Here is a 27,196-nt window from a genome sequence, read left to right as displayed (position 1 = left end):
GAAACAGTTTCTTTTTGTTGAGTGATTAAGGGAAGGTGGTATAATTGGAGCCACACCAGAGGGCAGTGTGGACAGCAAAATGGATCATTCTGTGAAGCATTCCCAAATACTGAGATTTTCCCTTTAAATTGGCAATCTGTTCTGATTTTTTTTATATCCAGAAATAACACTATGCACAATTGAATGGTTTCCCCACCACCAAATCACCCTGACTTAAGATTTCTATATTTTCCTAACCGACCTGTTCAGAGATGTTATGACACACTCCTGGAGAAAGTAGAGCTTGAACCCAGGCCTCCTGGCTCAAAGGCAGGACACAACCACCAGAGCCCTTGAGGTTTGGATTTCTGAAACTTCGGTGCTGACCGTTCTCAGCTGGGGTTAAGTACAGCTGTATTTCTCTGAATGAAACAACAATTAATGTGAAGTTTTTGGGGCAGTTTAAAACATCTTTCCTCTTCTGCTATTTTGCAGAGTTCAGGGAATAATGGTGTTCATCTGATGCCAACACCTCAAGAGCAGAATGGAAAAACCAGCTTCGGTGTCACACAAAGCCTCACACAGAGCTTTGATTGGTAAAAAGCTGACTGTTCATCCGAACATCTTGCCTCTGATGTTTGCAAATATCCCTATGGCCCCACTGATTGCTCCTTACTGTAGTACATCAAGGAGTGTGGAAGATCCAAACCTCCAGGGTTGTTGGTACAGACTGGATGGACTGCAGGGTCCTTCCTATGCTGTATGAGCCTATGACTGGGTCTGCGTCACATCTGCTGAGTTCAGTCGGGTTTGTGACAATGCTGTCATTGTGTGTTTACGGTGTGTAGACTGGAAATGTGTCAGCCAGATTCCCCGTCCCTGATTACTATCTGCTCCCTCCCTACTTAAAGCGCGAGCAGCCAGAATGTGGGATGATCAAGCCTGTGCTTAGATCACCCACCTGCTGAATCAGGGGCGATATTGCACTCAGCCCCCTCAGTCATGGAACGCCATTCAATAAGGCCACGGCTGATCTAACTGGGTCCTCGGCACCATTTTCCCACCCATTCCCGATAACCTTTGACTCACTTGTTAGTCAAGAATCTGCCCACTTCTGTCTTTTAGGGCAAGGGTGGATTTTGCAGGCTGTGGTTCTACACTTGGCCCAAGCCCCTGGACCTGAACATAAACTCAGTGGGAGCCTGACAGCTTTGGGTGCCAGTGACTGATGTAACATCTGTGCCAGGCACTGCTGTCTTTGAGCCCTGATGCCTCTTGTTCAGAGCTACTCTCGTACTTAAAATGACCCAGTCATAGGCTCATACAGCACAAGGGGGACCCTTCAGTCCATCCAGTCTGTATCAAGATTCCCGGACATGTAGACCAGTACCATAACAGATAGAACTGTCTGTCTTCACTCAATGTCTTCAAAAGAGTGGAGACGATTAAAACGGGTATGAAGTTTGTAAAGTCATGAGGGGCATGGATAGGCTGAATACCCAAAGTTTTTTCCCCAGGATAGGGGAGTCCAAAACCAGAAGGCATGGGTTTAAGGTGAGAGGGGAAAGACTAAAAGGAACAAAAACAAAGTTGCTGGAAAAGCTCAGCAGGTCTGGCAGCATCCGTGGAAGAGAAAACAGAGTTAACGTTTCGGGTCCAGTGACCCTACCTCAGAGCAGCTCTGAGGAAGGGTCACCGGACCCCGAATGTTAACTGATGCTGCCAGACCTGCTGAGCTTTTCCAGCAATTTTATTTTTGTTCCTGATTGACAGCATCTGCAGTTCTTTTGGTTTTTAAGACTTAGAAGGGATGTAAGGGGAAAATATTTCACGCAGAGGGTGGTGCGTGTGTGGAATAAGCTGCTGGAGGAACTGGTGGAGGCTTGTACAATTACAACATTTCAAAGGCATCTGGGTGTGTACATGAATACGAGGGGTTTAGAGGGATATGGGCCAAATGCTGGCAAATGGAACTGGATTAATTTAGGATAACTGGTCAGCATGGACAGGTTGGTCCATTGGGTTTATTTCTGTGCTGTACATCTCTATGTCTATGATTCTGTGACAGATCATGTGACACCCTGTATCAATTCATTCTTGGAATGTGGGTATAGATGGTTAGATAGGAACTTATTGCCAGTCCTCAGTAGTTTTGAGGAGTTAGTGGAGATTGAAGTAACAGGCAGTCAAGAATTGTTCTTGTTTGTGTTAGGCTGGGCTCACATTTAGACTGAAGCTGGCAAGGATATGCGAAATTTCATTCCTTAATGGACTTGAGCGAACCAGTTGGTGATTTAAAATAATCCTCCATTCTCACTTTTTTTGTTTTACTAAAACAACGCAGACTGCATGATGGGATTGTTACATACTTTTTTTTGAGAATTATTACATGAAGCTACAAACAGAGTGCGGTGACGTTTTGCTTTTACTCCTACATAGAGAAACCTTGAGTGATTTGAAAAGGCTGTCAGCATAAATAATTTATGAATTTTATGCACAGGGCAGCCAGCCATTTGTTTTTTTTATTTCGAAGCTCAGTCAGTTGCAGCCAGAATCACCCAGGAGGGGCATGCGAAGACCAAGGAGGGGATGAAATGGAGAAATATGAGTCCGATGGCTGGCACAGTGATGAAGATGTGCCTCGATCCTCGTGCAGAGCACCTGCCCCCCCTACAGGTGAGTTTCAGAATAGCAGATGCTCCAAACCAGATGCTCAGTCAAGAGCATTCCGTCCTAGGTATGTTCCCCTGGAAGAGTCTATTGATGACCAAGAAACCGATGTCGATTCTTAGGAGAAATCTATCTCGTTCACCGATCTCCTTCAGGGGAAGGAAATCTGTCGTCCTTACCCTGTCTAGTCTACACATCAATCCAGACCCACAGCAATGTGGTGGACTGCTGTCTGAGCAATAAATGGTGGCCTAGCCGGTGAGGCCCACATGCTGTGAATGGCTTAAAAAAAATCCAAGGGCCTTGGCGCATTGGCCACCGATCCTGCATCCTGAGCTGTTCATCCTGGTAGGGTTTTTGTCAGGGGGGTGTTTGCTGTCACCTTGCAGTCTCATAGAGAGCGGGGGGGTGGGGTGGGGGGGGGGGGGGGGACAGACACCAAGTCAACCTCAGCTGGAATAGGCATAGTACCTTTGTAGATGGCACTCACCTGAAATGCCTACTGGTCACCTACCCAGCAGACTGAGCCGTTCTTCTACCAGGAACCTGAAGCTAAGGGGAAACAGCCATGACTCTGACCCAAAAGAAAATGGAGCCTGTGGTGGAGAATTGTAAATTATAGCTATGCTGTGTGACAATTTCAAACAAGTAACTGTTACGGCTAATTATTTTAAAGGTTCACTAAACACGTGTGTACAAAGGAGAAGCTAAAATTGGCCAATCAGCCTTTTGAGCCTGTTCTGCCATTTGATAAGATCATGGCTGATCTGTTTGTGCCTGTACTTTCCTGTCTGTCTAATTTAGCCATGAAAATATTCAGTGATGCTGCCTTCACTTCCCTTGAATTCCGTAGATTCAGGACTGCCAGGGAAAAGAGAAAATGTTTCTTCATCTCCATCTTAAATGGGAGACTCCTTATTGTCAACCTGTACTCCTCGTTCTTTGTCTCTCCCACTCAGCTATTAAAAATGTCAAGGATGAAAACAAAATCCTTGAATGTTCAGGGTTAATTTTCAGCAAACGCATTTTTCTGACACTCAGCTCAACTGTGGCTAGAACAGAACTTTAGTCTTTGTAATACCTTGCTTTCCCTTTGTGATCTCTTTTCTCTCCACAGCTGTCCATCTTTTGGTCATAGCCAGCTATAAGGCAGGTCCCTGGTGGCAGCTCCCTGGCTTTAGTGGTGGCTCAGAATGGCAAAGCTGGAAGGCTCATTCCAGAGACCTGAGTCATAGAGTCATACAGCATAAAAACAGAGCCTTAGGTCCAACTCGTTCATGCTAACCAAGTTTCCCAAACTAAACTAGTCCCATTAGCCTACACTTGGCCCATATCCCTCTTAACCTTTCCTATTTATGCACCTGTCTAAATGTCTTTTAAATATTGTACTGTATCTACATCTTCCTCTGGCTGTTCATTACACACACGAACCATCCTCTGTGTGAAAATTATGTCTCTCAGGCCCCTTTAGACATGTTTCTCCTTTTGCCTTAAAAATATGCCCCCTCTTTTTGAACTTACCCCACTCTCGGGAAAAGAACTTTGCAATTCACCTTAACTATACCCCTCAAGATTTTATAAACCTCTATCAGGTCACCCCTGAACCTCCTATACTTCCGTGCAAAATGTTCCAGCCTGTCCAACCTTTCCTTATAACTCAAACCTTCCAGTCCTGGCAATATCCTTCTAAGTCTTTTCCGGAACCCTCCCCAATTTAATAATATCCTTCCTGTAACAGGGTGACAAGAACTGGACTCAGTACTCCAAGAGTGGCCTCACAAATATCCTGTACAACCTCAACCTAATGTCCTAACTCCCATACTCAATAGTCTGAGCACTAAAGGCAAACATGCTAAACACCTTCTTAACAATCCTGTCTACCTATGACACAACTTTGTAGCTGACTCCTATATCTGCAGCTCGACAACATTACCTAGGGCCCTTTCATTAATTGCGTAAGCACTGCCCTTGTTTGTTTCACTAAAATACAACACCTCGCATTTATCTAAATTAAATTCCATCAGCCACTCCTCAGCGCATTAGCCCAATTTGTCAAAGTCTCTTTGTAATCTTAGATAACCTTCTTCATTGTCGACTTCATCAACAATTTTGGTGCCATCTGCAAACTTATTAACCAAGTCTCCTAATTTGTCACCCGAATCATTGATAAAAATGCAAATAAATGTGGACCCAGAACCAATCCCAACAGAACACCATTGGCCACAGATAACCAGTCTGAAAAACAAGCTCCACCACTACTCTCTGTTTCCTACCATTATTCCAAATTTGTATCCAATTGGCAAGCTCACCCTAAGTCCCATGTGATTCAACTTTACTAATTTATCTACCATATGGAATCTTGTCAAAGGCTTTACTAAAGTCCATGTAAACAACACCTCCCACTCTGCCCGCATCAATCTTTTTGGTTACATCCTCAAAGAAATTTCATCAAGTTAGTGAGACACAATTTCACACTGTCAAAGCCAGGCTGACTGTCCCTAATCAGTCCTTGTCTCTCCAAACATGTGTAAATCCTATGTCTCAAAACATCCTCTGACAACTTACCCACCACTGATGTCAAATTCACTGGCCTATAGTTCCCAGGCTTCTCCTTAAAGCCTTTCTTCAATAAAGGCACAACATTAGCCACCCTCCAGTCCTTTTGCCCCTCATCTGTTGCTCTAGGTGATATAAATATCTCTGCCAGGGGCACTGCAATTTCTTCCCAGCTTCCCACAACGCCCTGGGATACACTTGATCAGGTCTGGTAAGTGTATTCATCTTTATTCTTTTTGTGACCTTCACACCTTTTCTTCAGTCATGTGGACTGTTTTCAAGACAACAGTATTTATTTCCCTGAGTCCGCTAGCCTCCACTTCTTTCTCCACAGTAAAAACTGATGCAAAATATTCATTTGGTGTCTCTCCTATCCTCTGTGGTTCCATATGTAGATGACATTTTTCAGCTACATTTCTGTAACAGCAATGATGTCCCAGTCCCATGTTCCCATGCCCTGAGTTCATCTGCCTTACATGTCAGATCCCATTGAAATAATTGCAGTTTAATTCTTCAGAGTAACATCAATCTCTGACTTGCCTTTTCCAATTAAGGTCACTTTTTCAATTCAGAGCCATCCTCATGAATGCTTCTATTCTCACCACTATTCAAGAAACCCCCATTCCCCTGCTCAATACTAGTTTAGAGCCTCCCCAATAGCACTAGCATTTTGCCAGGATATTGTCTCCCCTCCAGTTCAAATGAAACCCACCCATTTTGAACAGGCCTTTTCTGCCCTAGAGAGATAGCAATGATCTAAGTATCTGAATCCTTGCCTACTGCACCATTTCCTACCCTATCTTATTCCGATTCTCACTGGTGCATGTCACTGGTAGTAACCTAGAGATTACTACCTTGTTATTTAATCTCCTGTAATCAAGTCCATAATCCACATTGGTGCATCCATGTGATACTGAGAGAATGTTCCATGATGATGTTATTATTTAGATGAGACATTATAACAAGTTTTTCTCTGCCCTTTCAAACTCAAATACTTCATGGAACTTCTGGAGAAAGAACAGGGAAGTTCTCCCTAGTTCCTTAGCTAATACTTCTCCTTTAGCCATTATCATTGAAAGACATTGGTCAGTATCTCAGTACCATTTGTGGGACGTCACTGCATGCAAATTGATTGCCATGTTTGTCTGTATTAAAACCAGAAACTACATTTCAAAGGTATTGGTGTGTCTTGTGTATGTGAAAGGGCTCAATAAATTCCATTCCTTTCTTAATCGAGAATTCACAGAAACAATCAGGGGAGGCCATGGCCGAGTGGTATTAATGCTAGGCTATTAATCCAGTAACTCAACTAATGTTCTGGGGACCCAGGTTCGAATCCTGCCATGGCAGCTGGTGGAATTTGAATTCAATATAAAATATCTGGAAGTAAGAATCTGCTGATGGCCATGAGTCTATTGAAATACCCACTGGCTCATTCATGTCCTTCAGGGGACGAAATTTGCACTCTTCACCTGGTCTGACCTACATGTGACTCCAGACTCACAGCAACATGGTTGACTCTCAAATGGCCTGACAAGCCACTTAGTTGTACCAATTGATACAAAGGCTCCTCAAGGGCAACTTCTTTGTTATCCCCCCACTTCAAGGACAGCCAGGGACGGACAATAAATGTTGGCCAGTGAGCGATGCCCACACCCCACAAATGAATTATTTAAAAAAGTCACAAGTTTACAGCAATGAACACGGTCTAATTGGTACGTCACTGAGTGCGGTACAGACAAATCCATTTTGTGTACCTCTTCCCATGAAAACAACCATCAGGATAATACTTAGTTGCCTCATACCCTGTTTCTAGTTTCTTAGCTTATGCTTATTTTCCAAATTCTACAGAAAGGAAAAGCAATAGAGACTCTATGATGCCAGTAGTATGGCCCTTTAAGTGCCCCCAAAGTTTACAATGGTCAAGGTCACCACTGCCGGTCCTTTCTTGTAATAGAAAAGGGTGACAGGACACTGGAAGGTGTTTATGTCAGAAACCCATGTAACACTGAAGCAGTACTTAAGTAGCCACTTGTATTGCCATCGCTTCCAGGACTGTGGGCCAAGAACTTAAAAATGAGACTAGTGTAGTCAGATCTTTGTGGGTTGACATGGACAGGATGAGCCAAATGGCCTCTTTCAGAGCTGCAAATGTCTATGAGTAACATCCCCAGCAAACATTCCTCACTGAACATTCGCAGAGTGAGCAATTTCCATTGTTTATTCCATTATCTGGGTTAGATTCTGCACGCAGATGTGGAGGGTATGTCTGATAGGGTATGGCAGCAATGTGAACCCGTAAGTCAAAAATTTACTCATTAGTGACAGTCTCTATGTTTAGGGCTCGGAGCCTTTTCATTGTCTGTGGCGTGAAAGCAGATAGCTCCAGCCCATTACCCAGCACTGCAGCTACAGGCCTCTCTGTGCCGCTCACTCTGATTCCAATTCCCTGCATACGCCATGCCTGTAAGTGAGATTGTCCCAGGGTGCCTGACTGGGCAAACAGCCTGGGGTACTTTGTTCAGAGATGTACAGATGTACCCGCAAGGGAGGGCTAGGAGGGCTAACAGGGCTTGGATGGCATGGTGGCACAGTGGTTAGCACTAGGCAGTTCAATTCCAGCTTCAGGCGACTGTCTGTGCGGAGTTTGCACAACCTGCCCATGTCTGCGTGGGTTTCCTTCGGGTGTCCGGTTTCCTGCCACAGTCCAAAGATGTGCAGGTTAGGTAGATGGGCCATGCCAAATTGCCTTATAGTGTCGAGAAATGTGTAGGCTGGGTGGATTAGCGATGGGAAATGTGGGGGAGGTGGGTCTGGGTGGGAGTCCCTTTGGAGGGTCACTGCAGAGTCAATGGGCTGAATGGCCTACTCCTGCTCCTATTTTCTATTTTTACAAAATGCACTGTTCATTCGCAATGATCCAAATGACTTTGTACATCAAGGTCTTTCTAATGTGGATTTACTTTTGAACTTCACCAAGCTCTTTATGTTTCCCTCTGCATGCATTAGGCAAGCCCATGGTGTCAGAGGTCGAGTTGATCAGTTGGCCTGTGGTGAAGGCTCCATTGGGCAGCAGGTACTCTGGAACGAACCTAGAGACTCTCATTGGAAACCTTCATCAGCAGCTGGAACGCCAGCAACCTCTTAAGGAGTTTATGGTATGTCAGTGGATTATGCTGCAAGTCTGTATTTGGCCACATGGACAACATGGCTCAGCCTCTCATTTCCTCGGGGTTGCTCATGCTCCATAACCTTTTTGTGGGTGGGAAGATAACTAGAGTTAGGCCTGGGCCAGGGGGCAATGAGTGTGGTGAGTGTAGAGTCAGTACATCAACAAGAACTAAGTCAATAGCTTTTCTGAACAAGGGTCCCCACCTGAAATGTCAGCTTTCCTGCTCCTCTGATGCTGCCTGGCCTGCTGTGTTCCTCCACACTGTGTTATCTCTGACTCCAGTATCTGCAGTTCTTGCTCTCTAAGTGAATCCTTGTGAGGTTGAAAGACCATTGAACATTGAGTTGGTAAACTTGCAGAGGTGGAAATACACAGTTGGAAGGCCCCTCAGAGTTAGTGCCAGGTCAAAAGAGCTTTCGAGTGAGGTGACCTCTAGGTGTTAGCTAAACAATGAAATGCGAATTAAATATCACAAACCTTTCTGAACTTTCATTTGACAGTCTGGCAATGCAGAGAAAGCCAATTATGAGCTTAGAAAATGTTATATGATGTCTTAGTAATACGCGCATTTTAAAACACATAGGTAGTGTGACTTGGTTTCTGAGTGATGATGGGAACTGCAGATGCTAGAGAATTCAAGATAACAAAGTGTGGAGCTGGATGAACACAGCAGGCCAAGCAGCATCTCAGGAGCACAAAAGCTGACGTTTTGGGCCTAGACCCTTCATCAGAGAGGGGGATGGGGAGAGGGAACTGGAATAAATAGGGAGAGAGGGGGAGGGGGACCGAAGATGGAGAGAAAAAAAGATAGGTAGAGAGGAGAGTATAGGTGAGGAGGTAGGGAGGGGATAGGTCAGTCCAGGGAAGACGGACAGGTCAAGGAGGCGGGATGAGGTAGTGGGTAGGAAATGGAGGTGCGGCTTGAGGTGGGAGGAAGGGATGGGTGAGAGAAAGAACAGGTTAGGGAAGCAGAGACAGGCTGGGCTGGTTTTGGGATGTAGTGGGGGGAGGGGATGAGCTGGTCTGGTTTTGTGATGCAGTGGGGGAAGGGGAGATTTTGAAGATTGCGAAGCCCACATTGATACCATTGGGCTGCAGGGTTCCCAAGCGGAATATGAGTTGCTGTTCTTGCAACCTTCAGGTGGCATCATTGTGACACTGCAGGAGGCCCATGATGGACATGTCGTCTGAGGAATGGGAAGGGGAGTTGAAATGGTTCACAGCTGGGAGGTGCAGTTGTTTGTTGCGAACCGAGCGGAGGTGTTCTGCAAAGCAGCCCCCAAGCCTCCGCTGGGTTTCCCCAATGTAGAGGAAGCCACACCGGGTACAATGGATACAATACACCACATTGGCAGATGTGCAGGTGAACATCTGCTTGACATGGAAGGTCATCTTGGGGCCTAGGGTGGGGGTGAGGGATGAGGTTTGGGGGCAAGTGTAGCACTTCCTGCGGTTGCAGGGGAAGGTGCCGGGTGCGATGGGGTTGGAGGGGAGTGTGGAGCGGACAAGGGAGTCACGGAGAGAGTGGTCTCTCCGGAAGGCAGACAAGGGTGGGGATGGAAAAATAGCTTGGGTGGTGGGGTTGGATTGTAGATGGCGGAAGTAGCCCAGCTCATCCCCTCCCCCCACTGCATCCCAAAACCAGCCCAGCCTGTCTCCGCTTCCCTAACCTGTTCTTCCTCTCACCGATCCCTTCCTCCCACCTCAAGCCACACCTCCATTTCCTACCCACTACCTCATCCCGCCTCCTTGACCTGTCCGTCTTCCCTGGACTGACCTATCCCTTCCCTACCTCCTTACCTATACTCTCCTCTCCACCTATCTTCTTTTCTCTCCATCTTCGGTCTGCCTCCCCCTCTCTCCCTATTTATTCCAGAACCGTCTCCCCATCCCCCTCTCTAATGAAGGGTCTAGGCCCGAAACGTCAGCTTTTGTGCTCCTGAGATGCTGCTTGGCCTGCTGTGTTCATTCAGCTCCACACTGTGTTATCTTGGTTTATGATATTTGCACTACATTGTTTGGATAGCAAGTTTATGCAGGGATTAACAGTTCCATAACCCCAATCATTGAGAAAGAGTTATGGAACTGCCAATCCCTGCGGCAATCCCCCTGACGATAATGACCAATCAGATTCGAGATGCCTGACCTTAGGTTAATCAGTTAAGACCGACAGTTCATAGATTCAGCCGCATTTCCATGCCAACTGTGATGCAACCAATTAGAAAACTCTTCTTGTTCTATATAAATTAGTGTTCCCTTTAATTGAAATTAGGAGCAGGTGTAGGCTGTGGTGATATTCAATGTGATCATGGCTGACCAGCCATAATCAGTTCCCCAATTTCTGCTATCCTCTCATACATACCCTTTATCCCTGAAAACTCCTTGCAAACATTCAATGTTTTGGCTTCAGCTGGTTTCCATGGCAGAGAATTCCACAGGCTGATAACTGTCTGGGTGAAGAAGTTTCTCCTCAACTCAGTCCTGAATGGCCTACGCTATATCTGGACACCCTGATCATTGAGAACATGATCCCTGTATTTATTCTGACTCAGGCAAACTTTCAAGGTTTGGTTTCATCAATGCTCTTTGTCATCTCTTCAAAAAAACTCAATCAAATTAGTGAGACACAATTTCCTATGCACAAAAAAGCCAAGCTGACTGTCCCTCATCGGTCATTGCCTTTCCAAATGCATGTAAATCCTGTCCCGCAGAATCCCCTCCAACAAATTGCCCAATATTTACGTTAAGCTCACAGGTCTTTAGTTTCCTGGCTTTTCCTTATATCCTTTCTTAAATAATGGCATGTTAGCCAACCTCCAGTCCTCTGGCACCTCACCTGCTGATGGTACAAATATCACATTGAGGAAATCAGCCCTTCAGTGTCAACCTTAGCATTCACCAAGTGTTATTGCTTATCACAACATGACTGGTCTGTATGTCGCTGGATGAGTGTGAGATGAAAAGCTGAGACTTTTGCATTTTTTTTAACAACAGAGTCAGTTCTAGTAATGTAGCCTTTGGTGTTACCAGCTCAACATCTGAACCAAACATGCATTAACATAGAAATCGTGCTTAAAAGCTCTTGAATACTAAGTCTTATACGATTGACTTGACTACCAAAAACAAACTAAAAGATTTCAAGTTAAATACAAGAAGAGGCTTCTTCCTTTCAAACTCTGGTGATTTAGGAGTTATGTGTTCTCAATGAGTTGACCTACTGCCTGCACTACAGTGAGTGATACAGATGACTGTACTGTCTAAGAGACTTAAATTGATCTGAAAACTTGCACTTGTTAAAAATGATGCCATATTGCCAAATATTTTTAGTCAGATTGCCTGCTGTAAAATACTAATAATCTCCTAGTTAAAGGTACTGTGATAGTATTATCCAGATCAAAAAACATCTTGTGGCACTATGGTAATGTCCCTTCATCTGGATAAGGGGACTGGGTTCAACTCCGACTGTCAGACTGTTCTAGAAGTTTGTAATAACATCTCTGAGCAGGTTGATTAAAAAGTATCAATTATCCAGCTCTGCAGGCTGTTCTATACAGGTACTTGGATAAAGAAGGTTCAGAGGGATATGGGCCAAACAGAGGAAAATGGGACTAGTACAGTTTAGGAAATGTGATCATCATGGATGAGTTGGGCTGAAGGGCTTGTTTCCGTGCTGTATGACTCAATTGTCTGCTAGGCTGAATCATCAGTTATAGGGAATGCTTTTGGCAGCCACACTAGTGGGGACATACAGACCAGTCATGTTGTGATTAGCAATAACACTTGGTGAATGCTGAGGTTGACACTCAAGGGCCGATTTCCTCAACGGGATATTTGTACATTTCCTCAATGTGACATGTGTACATTTGTACTTCCTGGAAAAGCCAGGAAACTAAAGACCTGTGAGCTTTATGTAAATAGAGATAACATTTCCTTCAGAAATTTCTGAAGAAGGGTCTAGGCCCAAAACATTAGCTTTCCTGATCCTTTGATGCTGCTTGGCCTGCTGTGTTCATCCAGCTCTACGCCTTGTTGTCGCAGATTCTCCAGCATCTGCAGTTCCTACAATCTCTGAAACAGCTTAATGTAAATGTTGGGCAACTTGTTGGAGGGATTCTGAGGGACAGGATTTACGTGCATTTGAAAAGGCAAGGACTGATGATGTTAAGTCAGCATAGCTTTGTGCATAGGAAATTGTGTCTCATTAATTTGATTGCGTTTTCTGAAGACATTGTCTATATGGACTTCAGCAAAGCATTTGACAGTGTTTGGCATGGTAGACTGGCTACTAAGGTTAGATCTCACAGGATCCGGGGAGCTAGCCAATTGGATGCAAAATTGGCTCAAAGACAGGAGTCAGAGGATGGTGATAGATGGTTGTTTTTCAGACTGGAGGTCTGTAACCAGCAGTGTGCCACAAGGATCTGTGCTGGGTCCACTGCTTTTCATCATTTATATAAATGAGTTAAACGTGAATATAGTATGCATGGTCAGTAAGTTTGCAGGTGACACCAAAATAGGTGGTGTAGTGGACAATAAAGGAGATTATCTCAGAACACAATGGGACCTTGATCAGATGGGCCACTGGGCTGAGCAGTGTCAGATGAAGTTCAATTAAGATAAGTGTGAGCTATTGCATTTTGGCAAGATAAAGCAAGGCAGGACTCTAACAGTTCATGGCAGGGCCCTGCAGAGTGTTGCAGAAAAAAGAGAACTAGGCTGCAGGTGCACAGTTCCTTGAAAGTGGAGTCACAGGTAGACAGTGTGGTGAAGAAGGCATTTGGCACACCTGCCTTCATTGGTCAGAACATTGGGTGTAGGAGTTGGGATACCATGTCGTGCCTGTAGAGGACATTGGTGGTCTTCCTTCTATAGGAAAAACGTTGTTAAACTTGACAGAGTGCAGAAAAGATTTACAAGGATGTTGCCAGCACTGGATGGTTTGAGTTATATAGGGAGAGGCCAATAGGCCAGCACTTCTTTCCCTGGAACATCAGGGTGACCTTGTTGAGGTTCATAAAACCATGAGGGACATGAATAGGGTGAATAGCCAAGATGTTTTTCCCAGGGTGGAGAAGTCCAAAACTAGAGGGATAGAAGGAAAAGATTTCAATAGGACCTTAGGGGCAACTTTTTCAGGCAGGGGTTAGTTCATGTATGGAACGAGCTACCAAAGGAAGTAGTGGAGGCAGGTACAATTAAAACACTTTAAAAGGCATTCAGATGGGTATGCGAATAGGAAGGGTTTGGAAGGTTATGGGCCAAATGCTGGAAAATGGGATTAGGTCACATCAGGAAACCTAGTCAGCATGGGCAGTTGAACCAAACAGTCTGTTTCAGTGCAGTATCACTCTAAGACTCAATGTAGCCTATCATAATGCTTCTCTCTGGGAAATTACGTTTGGGATCCCCAGTGACTTTTCATTCTTCAACTAAAATGAAAAGAAATTTGCAGTTCAAATCATTCAGGAAAAGGCTCACAGGAGAAAATGAGGGGAATTGTTTTTTTCACACAGGTGGTAAGTAGGATTTGGCATGTGCTGTCTGAAAAAATGGCAGAATCAGATTATGAAGGAGCGTTCAAGATATAATTGGACAGGGTTTAGCAGGGAACTAATTTATGAATTCACTTCCCATCAATTTAACATCCACAACCAGCTTGCTGATTCACACCCACCTCTCATTGTACCCATAACCACCACTCATCTGGCCCGTTGCTTGATTAATGTCACACGCTCCACACTCACTCGTGTGAAGAATACAGAGTGAGAGCCTTTTGGTGGAATGAACCACACTTCAGCGCAGCAAGAATAAACCTAATCAGTACTTGTCACTGGAAGACAATTTGTCTCCCATTTTTTCAGTGTGAATCACCTTTGTCAGTCTTAAAACCACACATTAGATTAAAGACAATAAAATGTGAGGCTGGATGAACACAGCAGGCCAAGCAGCATCTCAGGAGCACAAAAGCTGACGTTTCGGGCCTAGACCCTTCATCAGAGAGGCTCTCTGATGAAGGGTCTAGGCCCGAAACGTCAGCTTTTGTGCTCCTGAGATGCTGCTTGGCCTGCTGTGTTCATCCAGCCTCACATTTTATTATCTTGGAATCTCCAGCATCTGCAGTTCCCATTATCTCTCATTAGATTAAAGACATGTTAGTTATGCCTGCTTAAATTTGAGGCCCCATTATTTCTCTCTCTGTGGCTGTATTGAGCCATGGGATGCCCAGATTTGAAGGGTTTCCGGTGATTATTGTGACAGTACTGGAGTTTGGGAGTTAACTGAACGCTCTTTTAAAGTGCCTGAAGAGACTTAATGGGCTGAATGGCCTTTTCTGTGCGACACGATTATAAGACTGTGAGTGTTGGAATGGAAACATACATTGGAAGAATCAAATGTGAATAGTGCCCCGTTATCATTAAAGGTCAGCACCTAATATCTATTTGCAAACAAATTTGTCAATAAATTTGATGAAACTAATTTTGATTTGAAACAATTGACTGCTTCTTTCTTAAGCATCGAAACTAGGAGCAGGAGTAGGCTTTTCAGCTCTCTGAACCTGCTGCACAATTCAATATGATCCCAATGTCACATTCCTGCTTTCTCTCCATACCCCTTCATCTCTTTTATACCTATAAATTTATCTCTGTCTTGAATGCACCCAGTGACCTGACCTCCTCAGACTTCTGTTGGAGCGAATTCCACAGGCTGATCACCCTCTGAGTGAAGCACTGCTTCCTCATATCAGTCCTAAGGAGCTCTCTTTATACTGTGAGACTGTGACCCAGGTTCTAGACACCCCAACCGAGGAAAAATATCCTCCACGTGCCTAGTCTGTCCAACCCTGTTGGAATTTTATACATTTCAATTAAATCTCTGCTCCTCTTGCTAAACTCTCATGAATACAAACCCAACTAAACCAATCTCTCCACGTACAACAGTCCTGCCAGCCCCAAAGTGACAGTGAATTTTCACTGTATTCCCTCATTAGCAAATGTATCTCCCCTTCGAAAGGGTAACCAAAATTCCAGGTTCTACCAAAGACCTCACAAGCTGTTTACTTTATTGGCTTTGAGCAGATTATATGTCACCCCGGTCTCAACCTCTCTTCATTAAAAGAAAACACGGCAAAATACACCTCTTAACGCAATAGTATTGTCGCAATAATCACCAGAAATCCTTTAAACCTGGGCATCCCATGGCTCAATACAGCCACACAGAGAGAAGTAATGGGGCCTCAAATTTAAGCAGGCGTAACTAACATGTCTTTAATCTAATGTGTGCTTTTAAGACCGACAAAGGTGATTCACACTGAAAGAATGGGAGACAAATTGTCTTCCAGTGACAAGTACTGATTAGGTTTGTTTTTGCTGCGCTGAAGTGTGGTTCATTCCACCAAAAGGCTCTCACTCTGTATTCTGCACACGAGTGAGTGTGGAGCGTGTGATATTAGTCAAGCAATGGGCCAGATGAGTGGTGGTTATGGGTACAATGAGAGGTGGGTGTGAATCAGCAAGCTGGTTGTGGATATTAAATTGATGGGAATTGAAATCACAGGCCACGATAAGGTTGTGCATAGGAGTCAATCTGTTCCAGTTCAACTAGAATATCATCATTGGATATGACTTGAGTGTCTCTGAGATTGGGAAGTGAAGCAAATAAGATGGAATCAGCCTCTTGTCCTCGGAAAATGTGAGCTTCACATGAAATTAATTCAATGTGTTGAATAGGAGATGACAGTGTGCCTTGGCACTTTGTAGCCACTTATCTTTTAGCTAAATGAAAATAAGGTTAGAATAGAAATGAGCGTTCGTGCTCCACTCTGACAATTATCAATCTTGCAATTCAGTTGGTCCTCAATAGACTTTGTAATAAAATACTCAAATAGAGCAGTGTGTTAGATTATTCAAAGCTTTGGCAGCATATCATTGCTGTGGAATATATTTGTCTGGGAGAAGCTGCTTGAACAGTGAAGATCCCCTGCAGCAGTCAGCAATGTCTGCCTGCATTGCTTAGTGTTGTTCAACACCTAGTTAACCCAATGTGAATAGCTATCAATTGAGAAGTTTAATACCATGGTAAATGCAATTCAGCCTATTTTGTTCACCCACTTGTGAATGCATTGCTTATCAGCTATTGTAAAGTCAAACCATCTGGGGAGTATATTCTAGATGCTAATGCACTACATCTATGTTGTAAATATAGGATTTATTGATGATGCACATCCTATTGGGGCTATCTTTGGATGTCATCATCTAACGGTCTTCAATTTGTCAACGATGCTTATTATTTTCAGTAGTATTCCTCCCCCCTCGGAGTCTTTCTATATTAAGAATTATTGGGACCTATCCCTTCCCTATGTTTTTTTCAAAAGATTCTCTTGCCAATCTCATAGAACAGGATTTGCACAGTAATGGAAGCAGGCCATTTACCCCATCAAATCCACTCTGACCTTCCAAAGAGCATTCTACCTTGACCCACCCCAACCCTGTAACCCAGCATTTCCCACGGCTAATCCGCCTGCACACTACGGGTAATTTAGCATGGCTAGTCCGCCCAACCTGCACATCTTTGGACTGTGGGAGGAAACCGGAGCACCCAGCGGAAACCCACGCAGACATGGGGAGAATGTGCAAACTCCACACAGACAGTCACCCGAGGCTGGAATTGAACCTGGGTCCTTGGCACTATGAGGCAGTAGTGCTAACCACCAAGCTGCTCCTCTTTCATTGTTAGGAATGTGTCGCTGCCCTGATTAAGAAGCTCAGTTGGTTCCCTGCCAGCTTGTGAGCACACCCTGGGTGTAAATAAAAGAGGACTGAGTTCATCATTCGAGGTGGACATGAAGCCTTAAAATGCGGAGAAAAACCTGGAGATTGTGCAGTGCTGCAGCCATCAGTGACCAACAGCAAAGATGACCGTGAATCTGTATTGTACTGGACAACAAGAATCTCTACATTTAATTGAAGAGAAGAATTTGGAGCATTTCGGCATTAAGGATTTTAAATGATTGCCCCTGGAGAGAAAATAGAGATGGAGTTGTCTGTCATAAAATCACAAAAATTTACTGTACACAGTCTGACAAGATCTGGCCCAATCTCACTACCTACTTCTTGCTACTTTATCTTTTAGGCATACTTACTTCAAATGCATATCTCACTGCCTTTACTGGTGTTATGGGGGTTAGTGCAGGGGCATTTACATTGGGGTAATCATGGCCCACTTATACTGACATTGGCCTCCATAGGCTGAAGTTAATGCCCTGGGGTCCACCACAGCAGTTGGTGGAATTTAAATCCAACTGTTAACATCTGGAATTGAAAGCTCACTCTCAGTTATAGCGACCATGTCGCTACCATGAGTTGGTGTAAAAATCTATTTGGTTTGCCAATGGCCTACATATGACGCCTGGCCCACAACAATGTGCTGGATTCTACCTGGCCTCTGAAAAGATTGAGGAAGTCACTGACTTTCTGGGGAATTAGAGATCAGCAGCAAACACTGGCCTTAGCTGTGAAGTCCACAGACCATTGGACGAATAAAACTGAATCACCTCAGAACCTCCTACTTAGAGCCATAGAGGTTTACAGCATGGAAACGGGGTCTTCACCCCAACTTGTCCATGCTGCCCAGTTTTCACAATTTGCTGAGTGCAGGCAATTGGAGCTTGATTAATTGAGAAAACTGAGCGGCATGGACAGAAATCAGCATCCTGAGTATTGGACCCTTCAACAAAGGGGAATAGGGGATTCTTACCTTTACCTGGCCCTGTCATAGTCTTGTACACTGAAAATAGGTCTCCCCTCAGTCTCTGAATGTGAAGAAAACAAGCCTGCCCTGCCCAATCATTCCTTCTCTCTACAATGTTCCAGTACTTGAGGTTGAAGTGCTGAGCGCTTGTCTTTTATTTGTGAAAAGAATTTGATTTAATTTGGTTGAAATGGAGATGTCAAGGTCTATATGGTGACATGTCACAACAAAGGGAGACATTTGCTGCTCTTTCAAAATGGTTATTCTCTTGGAAATGAATATAATATTTCAAAAGCTAGTTGCATAACCTATGCTCTCGCAATATAGTTAGAAAGACACATTTAATTTGCTCAGTAAAGGTTGACCGAGGTGATAGGCTTATTCATGTTGTATTAACAGATTGTCCATTATCTATTTATGACATTGTTGAACTGTGTCTTTGAACTCTATGTTTGATTGACAGCTTTGGGCGGTTATGAAAGCACTTCTTTAGTCAGCTTGATCAAAGAAAAGGAGACCAAAAAAATCAAAGCCATTTTCCCTTTCCTAGGCGTATTGTTTGATAGCAACGCAGCAACATTTTACAATACAGAACATTTTCAAGTAAAGTTTTCACCATTAATAGGGTAGCCCAAGATTATTGAAGACATCTGAAGAGCATGTTAATTTAATCTTTTTTTCATTTAGATTTTAACTATGTCCTAAGTTTACAATCATTGCGAAACATCTTAGATATAAAATGATATTTTATATCAATTTTTTTCTATGCTGAGTAAAAATTTGCATTTTCAAGCTATTGCATTTTTGTTAAAAGTTTGTTATTTCAGTCTCCATTTTAATCCAGCATGCACACTCACGTCACTTATTTCACTCTTCATAAAATTGCAAGTAAAGGAGGATATTTAGAGATTATTATTAAAACCCCGAGGAAGGGACCCAAAATGTTAACTCTGTTTTTTCTTCACAGATGCTGCCAGATCAACTGAGCTTTTCCAGCAACTTTGTTTTTGTTAGAGGTTATTATGGCTCAGTTTGCTGCCTGAGAAAATACTTGAATGGGATTGGCTGCCTAACTTGCTGGGTACATCATCTTAATTTAGCAACAGATTCAAACTGATGGCAGGAAATACAGAAATTGCTAGTTCTGCATGTGTAGCTGTCTTAAAAGTCAGTGGCATACATATCCCTTAGCACTTAGCTGCAAAGATCAGAGCCACTATGTTATTTCACAGACAGATCAAGTAACGTGATTGCACCATTGTTAATCTAATTAACCTGACACATAGCCATTTAGCATTTAGTGAGCTGTTGTGAATTACATCCCTCACATTTCTCCCTCTCTCTCAAAGGCATTGGAGCACCTGAAACCAGTTGATGACTGCAAAGTGGGCAAAGCTCCAGAAAACAGGGAAAAAAACAGATATAGAGACATCCTGCCTTGTAAGTAATTTCACCAAAACAAACAGCATCACAAGTCAGAGATAATGGGAACTGCAGATGCTGGAGAATCCAAGATAATAAAATGTGAGGCTGGATGAACACAGCAGGCCAAGCAGCATCTCAGGAGCACAAAAGCTGACGTTTCGGGCCTAGACCCTTCATCAGAGAGGGGGATGGGGTGAGGGCTCTGGAATAAATAGGGAGAGAGGGGGAGGCGGACCGAAGATGGAGAGAAAAGAAGATAGGTGGAGAGGAGAGTATAGGTGGGGAGGTAGGGAGGGGATAGGTCAGTCCAGGGAAGACGGACAAGTCAAGGAGGTGGGATGAGGTTAGTAGGTAGATGGGGGTCCTCCAGGACTTCCAATTCCCTGGCCCTCAACACCTCATATTCACCATGGACGTCCAGTCCCTATACACCTGCATTCCGCATGCAGATGGCCTCAAGGCCCTCCGCTTCTTCCTGTCCCGCAGGCCCGACCAGTCTCCCTCCACCGACACCCTCATCCGCCTAGCCGAACTTGTCCTCACCCCCAACAACTTCTCTTTTGACTCCTCCCACTTCCTACAGACTAAGGGGGTGGCCATGGACACCCGCATGGGCCCCAGCTATGCCTGCCTCTTTGTAGGTTACGTGGAACAGTCCGTCTTCCGCACCTACACAGACCCCAAACCCCACCTCTTCCTCTGGTACATTGATGACTGTATCGGCGCCGCCTCTTGCTCCCCAGAGGAGCTCGAACAGTTCATCCACTTCACCAACACCTTCCACCCCAACCTTCAGTTCACCTGGGCCATCTCCAGCACATCCCTCACCTTCCTAGATCTCTCAGTCTCCATCTCAGGCAACCAGCTTGTAACCGATGTCCATTTCAAGCCCACCGACTCTCACAGCTACCTAGAATACACCTCCTCCCACCCACCCTCCTGCAAAAATTCCATCCCCTATTCCCAATTCTTCCGCCTCCGCCGCATCTGCTCCCACGATAAGACATTCCACTCCCGCACATCCCAGATGTCCAAGTTCTTCAAGGACCGCAACTTTCGCCCCACAGTGATCGAGAACGCCGTTGACCGCGTCTCCCGTATTTCCCGCAACACATCCCTCACACCCCGCCCCCACCACACCCGCCCAAAGAGGATCCCCCTCGTTCTCACACACCACCCCACCAACCTCCGGATACAACGCATCATCCTCCAACACTTCCGCCATCTACAATCCGACCCCACCACCCAAGACATCTTTCCATCCCCAGCCCTGTCTGCTTTCCAGAGAGACCATTCTCTCCGTGACTCCCTTGTTCGCTTCACACTGCCCTCCAACCCCACCACACCCGGCACCTTCCCCTGCAAACGCAGGAAATGCTACACTTGCCCCCACACCTCCTCCCTCACCCCTATCCCAGGCCCCAAGATGACATTCCACATTAAGCAGAGGTTCACCTGCACATCTGCCAATGTGGTATACTGCATCCACTGTACCCGGTGTGGCGTCCTCTACATTGGGGAAACCCAGCGGAGGCTTGGGGACCGCTTTGCAGAACACCTCCGTTCGGTTCGCAACAAACAACTGCACCTCCCAGTCGCAAACCATTTCCATTCCCCCTCCCATTCTTTAGATGACATGTCCATCATGCGCCTCCTGCAGTGCCGCAATGATGCCACCCGAAGGTTGCAGGAACAGCAACTCATATTCCGCCTGGGAACCCTGCAGCCTAATGGTATCAATGTGGACTTCACCAGTTTCAAAATCTCCCCTTCCCCAACTGCATCCCTAAACCAGCCCAGTTCGTCCCCTCCCCCCACTGCACCACACAACCAGCCCAGCTCTTCCCCTCCACCCACTGCATCCCAAAACCAGTCCAACCTTTCTCTGCCTCCCTAACCTGTTCTTCCTCTCACCCATCCCTTCCTCCCACCCCAAGCCGCACCCCCATCTACCTACTAACCTCATCCCACCTCCTTGACCTGTCCGTCTTCCCTGGACTGACTGATCTCCTCCCTACCTCCCCACCTATACTCTCTCCACCTATCTTCTTTACTCTCCATCTTTGCTCCGCCTCCCCCTCTCTCCCTATTTATTCCAGAACCCTCACCCCATCCCCCTCTCTGATGAAGGGTCTAGGCCCGAAACGTCAGCTTTTGTGCTCCTGAGATGCTGCTTGGCCTGCTGTGTTCATCCAGCCTCACATTTTATTATCTTAGCATCACAAGTCAGGAATCCTTATATAAGAGCTAGGAGATAGTAAGGACTGCAGATGCCAGAAGTCAAAGGCGATAAAGTGTGGAGCTGGAGGAGCACAGCAGGTAAGTCAGCATCGGAGGAGCAGGAAAGCTAACATTTTGGGTCTGGACCCTTCATCAGGACTGAGAAATAAATGGAGGGAAGGAGTCGTGGCTGAGGGAAAGGGAGGTGGGATGGTGATAGTTGGATGCAGGTAAAGGCGTTGTAGAGATTTGGTCATTGGGAAGAGTGGAGTGGATAGGTGGGATGGAAGGTGGAAAGTTTGTGTCAGGGATGAGAGGGAGGGCTGGACATGGGATGAGGCCGGGGGTGGAGAGATTTCGAACTCTATGTTGAGGCCATTGGGTTGTAAGCTCCTGAGGTGGAATGTAAGGTGTTGTTCCTCCAGTTTACATGTGACCTTGTTTTGATAGTGGAGGAGGCTCAGGATGGACATGTCACCAAGGGAGTGGGAGGAAGAGTTAAAATGGCTGTCAATTGGAATGTGCAGTTGATTATAGCACACAACAGATGCTCCACGAATTGGCCATCGAGTCTGCACTTGTTGCTTTGCCAATCAGTTGGCATCCACAACCAATTTGTTTGGGTGCCAATGAAGAACCATCACTAAGGTTAATTTTAATGATTGTCATGAGGTCAGCCAGCTGACCTCATAGAATGTGAGTTCCCCGATTGAGGTTGTTAACCTAGTCCGATCAGGGAGCTGTGGCTGACATAAAAGGATGAATGTCAGGGATATTGACTCAGTGAGTGGCAGTGCTATTGTCAAAGGCTGTGCGTTCGTAAATAAAGGGTCATTAATGATGGGATGCCAACCTCTGAAGAATTATTTCAGTTTGACTAATGTGTAAGATGATGGGTCCTCTGTAAAATTTACACAGCTCCAGCACTGGAGTCTTTAAGGTGCAAAGTCAAATCAAGGGCCCAACTGTATACAAAAGATCCCACACAATCATATAAAGAGCAGCCAGAGAGTTCCAGCCCAAAACGTCCCTTTCAAACAAGGCCTCAAAAGCAAATTATCTGGCGCACTATCTCACTGCGATTTGTGGAAGCTTTCTGCATGCAAATTGACTGCTGCATTTCCTACATTGCAGAAGTGACTACATGTCAAATGGCTGTGCAGTACTAAAGACAGGAAAGGTACTATATAAATGCAACATCATTTTTTGATTAGCTTTTTCTTATTTTTTAATACTAAGGGATATCAAAATGCAGTTGAAGAGGGAGTGACTGTTGATGGTACTGTCTTTCAGCTGAGCAATCAAACTAAGGCCCTGCCTGCCCTTTCCCATGGGTTTGAGGATTTCTGTACCAGTCACTCAAAGAAGGACAGGGCAATTATTCATGGTGTTGTGGCCAATATTTACCCCCCAATCACTGTAAATGAAACAGTGAATATTTGGCCATTAACTGATTGGTTTGATTTGATTTATTATTGCCACACGTACCTGGAAAAGTGAAAAGTTTTGTTTTGCGTGCAGTACAGGCCGATCGTACTACACAAAGTGCATTAGGGTAATAGAACAGAGTGAGGAACACAATGTTACAGCTGCAGAGAAAGTACACAGAGAGCAAGATCAATGTTTCAATTTAAAATTTGAGAGGCCCATTCAGAAGGTTGATAACAGTGGGGAAGAAGCTGTTCTCGAATCTTGTGGTATGTGTATTTAAAATTTTCTATCTTCTGCCGATGGAGAGGTTAGAAGGGATTGTAACTGGGTTGGGAGGGGTCTTTAATTATGTAAGCTACTTTCCTGAGGCAATGAGAAGTATAAATGGAGCCAATAGATAGAAGGTTGACTTGTGTGATGGAATGGGCTATGTTCACAACTATGTGTAGTTCCTTAAGGTTTCTTAAGGCAGAGCAGTTATCCTACAGGCTGTGACACATCTGAATAGGATGCTGCTTGTGAGAAGTTGCTGTGCACAAATTTGCTGCTGTATTTCCTACACTACACTTCAACTGAATCTCAATGTAATAAAATGTGAGGCTGGATGAACACAGCAGGCCCAGCAGCATCTCAAGAGCACAAAAGCTGACGTTTCGGGCCTAGACCCTTCATCAGAGGGTCTGATGAAGGGTCTAGGCCCGAAACGTCAGCTTTTGTGCTCCTGAGATGCTGCTGGGCCTGCTGTGTTCATCCAGCTTCACATTTTGTTATCTTGAATTCTCCAGCATCTGCAGTTCCCATTATCAACTGAATCTCAATGATTCTTTTGAGATGCCCTGAGGCAGTAAAAGGTGCCACATAAGCACAGATCTGATGATGGTCAAAGCTTTCCTCCACTGGAGTTTTCTTTATCTCATGTCTGCGCCTGTATTTGTTCATTAATCGTGATTAACTGCTATGATTAATTAACAATTTTGTAATCACCATAATGTACAAGAATACCAGAAGGCAAACTAAAGGGGCCATGCTCTTTTTGCTTTCCTTCATTCCCGTGCAAATTGGCACAGCTGAAGGAAATGGAACAAACTCTGTCAAATTTTAATTTAAATACCTTTGCAAAGTTTGGTACCACAGTGATTATTTTATGGATTTTTACCATACAGCACTAATTAATATCATACACCATCATTCCATTGTGCGTGACACAATATTCCCTGGGACTGTCACCTTGAGCAAGACCAAGATTTTCTGTGTGAACTGAAACTTTCACCAAGCCCATTCACCCATCATCCCCATGCCCACTGCTCAACATTGTTGTTCAGTCCACAAACAACTCAGCTTTAAAACTTACAATGTATTTTTCAGTTCCCTCTGGAGCTTCCTTTCCTACCTCTAACCTCTGTGCTCCAGCCGTACACGGTCTCTGCATTACTCCAGTTGTCTAAGAGGAGCAGCGCAGGTTGATGATATCATGGAAAATCAAGCAAAGCACAGGAATTCACTTGCAGAGGATTTAGAAAGTACAACAGAGAAGATATATAATTTGGGATAGACCATACGCAGAATACAGCCTGTGTATCTGGTCTTCATATTCTCTTTCTAGTAGCTCTTCAAGTTGAGGAGGATACTTGCCAAAGAGTACAGTCCATGATAGGACCCTGCCTGTGGAGTTGTTAACACAAGAGCAGCATGGTGGCTCAGTGGTTAGTTCTGCTGCCTCATAATGCCAGAGTCCTGGGTTTGATTCCGCCCTTGGGGAGCAGTTTGTGAGGAGTTTGTGTGTTCTTCCTGTGTCTGTGTGGGTTTCTTTGGGTGCTCTGGCTTCCCCCCACATCCGGAAGATACACAGGTTAGGTGGATTGGTCATGCTAAATTGCCCCATAGTGTGCAGGCTAGGCTGGTTAGCTATGGGAAATATGGTGATAGAGTCTGTGTGGGATAGTCCTTGGAGGGTTGGTGTGGAATCAATGGGCTGAATGGCCTGCTTCCACACTGTAGGGATTCCATGAGGAGACTGTTGCAACCACTACACTGCTTTCCCATCATTACTGCCTGCCAGAGGTGTGTTGTCCATAAGGTTTTACATGTTGATAACCAACCTGTTGGTTCAACTTATAAACAAAGCTTTTTATCGCTATCAAGCCCTAGAGTGGGATTGAAACCTGGAGCTTCTGGCCCAGAGGTAGGAACACTACCCCACTGTAGCACAAGACCTCCCAAGGTCACCACATTATGAAGAGGAGAAAAAACTTCAAAGATTAATACCACTATATTGACCAATTGGGATAGATGGGACAGTCTGAGGCTCTTTTCTCAAGAGAAGGCCGAGGGATAACTTCATAATGGTCTTGAAAATTATGAAAATTGGACAGAATTTGAGAACATCTTCCCACTTTTGGAGGAGATCAAAACTAAACGCCATAAGTTTAAGGTAGTCAGTAATAAATCCAATTGAGGAACTCAGGAGAAACATCTTTACTGAGAGAAATTTTACTTAGTGCTGTATTCACTACCAAAAGAAATAGTCAAGGCAAATAGCATAAATGCATTTCAGGAGAAGCCAGATAAGCGTGTGCAAGAGAAAGCAACAGCAGGATATGTTGATGGAGTTAGATGAAGAATATGGAACTATTGGGTGAAAAGGCTGTGTTGTATTTTTTATGTAATACTCTGCACATGAGTTTAGCCATCGCCATTGCAAAAACATTTTTGTTTTTCAAAACCTCAGATGATAAAACCCGGGTTCAAATTCGGGGCCAGGGTTATATCAATGCAAGTTACATTAGGATGCCAATTGGATCTGAGGAGCACGTATACATTGCCTGCCAGGGACCATTACCGGGCACCACTGACGACTTTTGGCAAATGATCTGGGAAACGAAAGCTGGCGTCATTGCGATGATGACCCGGGAGCATGAGCGGGGAAAGGTCAAGTGTCACAGATACTGGCCTGACAAAATGTATAAACCAATGAGAGTGAGCAAGTACCACCTCATCCTGGAAAATTGCCAGATCCTGGATTCCTTTGAAATAAATGCCATGAAGATGACAGACATTGAGGTAAGGAAGAGCACATTTCTTTGCTTCTTCAGATTGATAGTTGAGTTGGATGCAGCAGTTGGATATCTGAGGTGACGTGATGGCACAGTAATTAGTGCTGCTGCCTCACAGCGCCAAGGGTCCAGGTTCGATTCCACCCTCAGGCAATTGTCTGTGTGGAGTTTGCACATTCGCCCTGTGTCTGAGTGTGTTTCCTCCAGGTGCTCCAGTTTCCAGGTTAGGGTGGATTAGCCACACTATAAATGGCCCAAGCATCTAAGATTGGGCAGGCTAAGTAGATAAGCCATGGTTACAGAGATAGGGTAGGGCGCAATGAGTCTGGGGGAGGGGGTGCTTTTTGGAGGGTCAGTGTGGACCTGATGGGCCAAATGGCCTAATACCAACACTGTAGGGATTCTATGAACTGAAAATGTTTCAGTTTAACAAAACCAGAAATTGCTCACACCATAAATGACTTTCTGCTTTCTCTCCACAGATGCTGCCAGACATGCTGAGTTTTTCTAACAATTTCTGTTTTTGTTTGATTTCCAGTGATTCTTTCAGGTTTTTTGTTCCATTTTAAATTGATTAATTCTATGTAGGTTTCAAGGTGTGATTCCTGTATTTTCTGGCTTGGCTTTTCCTGTTGGTGTTTTCCAGTTTATTGGTTGATTGTGTTGACAGGAAAGCTGAAGAGGAAATTGGACACAGATGTTCAAATCCATGATCAGTTTTGATAAGTTTCATAAAGACTGTGAAAAAAAAATTGCTTCTACTGACAGGGATTGGTCAAGAGAGAACACAGTTTCAGGTGTTTGGGAACAGAACCAAAGTCATTCAGCCCAACAAGTCCACACCAATCCTCTGAAGAGGGAATGCAGCAAAGTTCATAATGCCTCCAAAGGGCATCCCACCCAGATCCATCCCCCTACATTTCCCATGCCTAATGCACCTAAC

At 44.7% G+C, this 27,196-nt stretch overlaps 1 protein-coding gene across 2 annotated transcripts in view; it reads left to right on the top strand.

Moving 5' to 3' along the window:
• Window positions 1-27,196, top strand: part of ptpn20 (protein tyrosine phosphatase non-receptor type 20) — a 389,207-nt gene that overhangs the window by 335,872 nt on the left and 26,139 nt on the right. Inside the window, exons 41-45 of one of the 2 annotated variants that reach the window (XM_048563379.2) lie at window positions 475-575; window positions 2,480-2,655; window positions 8,215-8,363; window positions 19,474-19,564; window positions 25,929-26,260. In XM_048563379.2, coding sequence (XP_048419336.2) covers window positions 475-575; window positions 2,480-2,655; window positions 8,215-8,363; window positions 19,474-19,564; window positions 25,929-26,260 — 849 coding nt within the window. The remainder of the gene's footprint in view (window positions 1-474; window positions 576-2,479; window positions 2,656-8,214; window positions 8,364-19,473; window positions 19,565-25,928; window positions 26,261-27,196) is intronic. The other variant, XM_059640399.1, reaches the window with a different exon arrangement.

Source organism: Stegostoma tigrinum, chromosome 37, assembly GCF_030684315.1.
Source record: "Stegostoma tigrinum isolate sSteTig4 chromosome 37, sSteTig4.hap1, whole genome shotgun sequence".
NCBI classification, from domain to species: Eukaryota; Metazoa; Chordata; class Chondrichthyes; order Orectolobiformes; family Stegostomatidae; genus Stegostoma; species Stegostoma tigrinum.
This window is presented reverse-complemented; position numbering and strand designations above follow the sequence as displayed.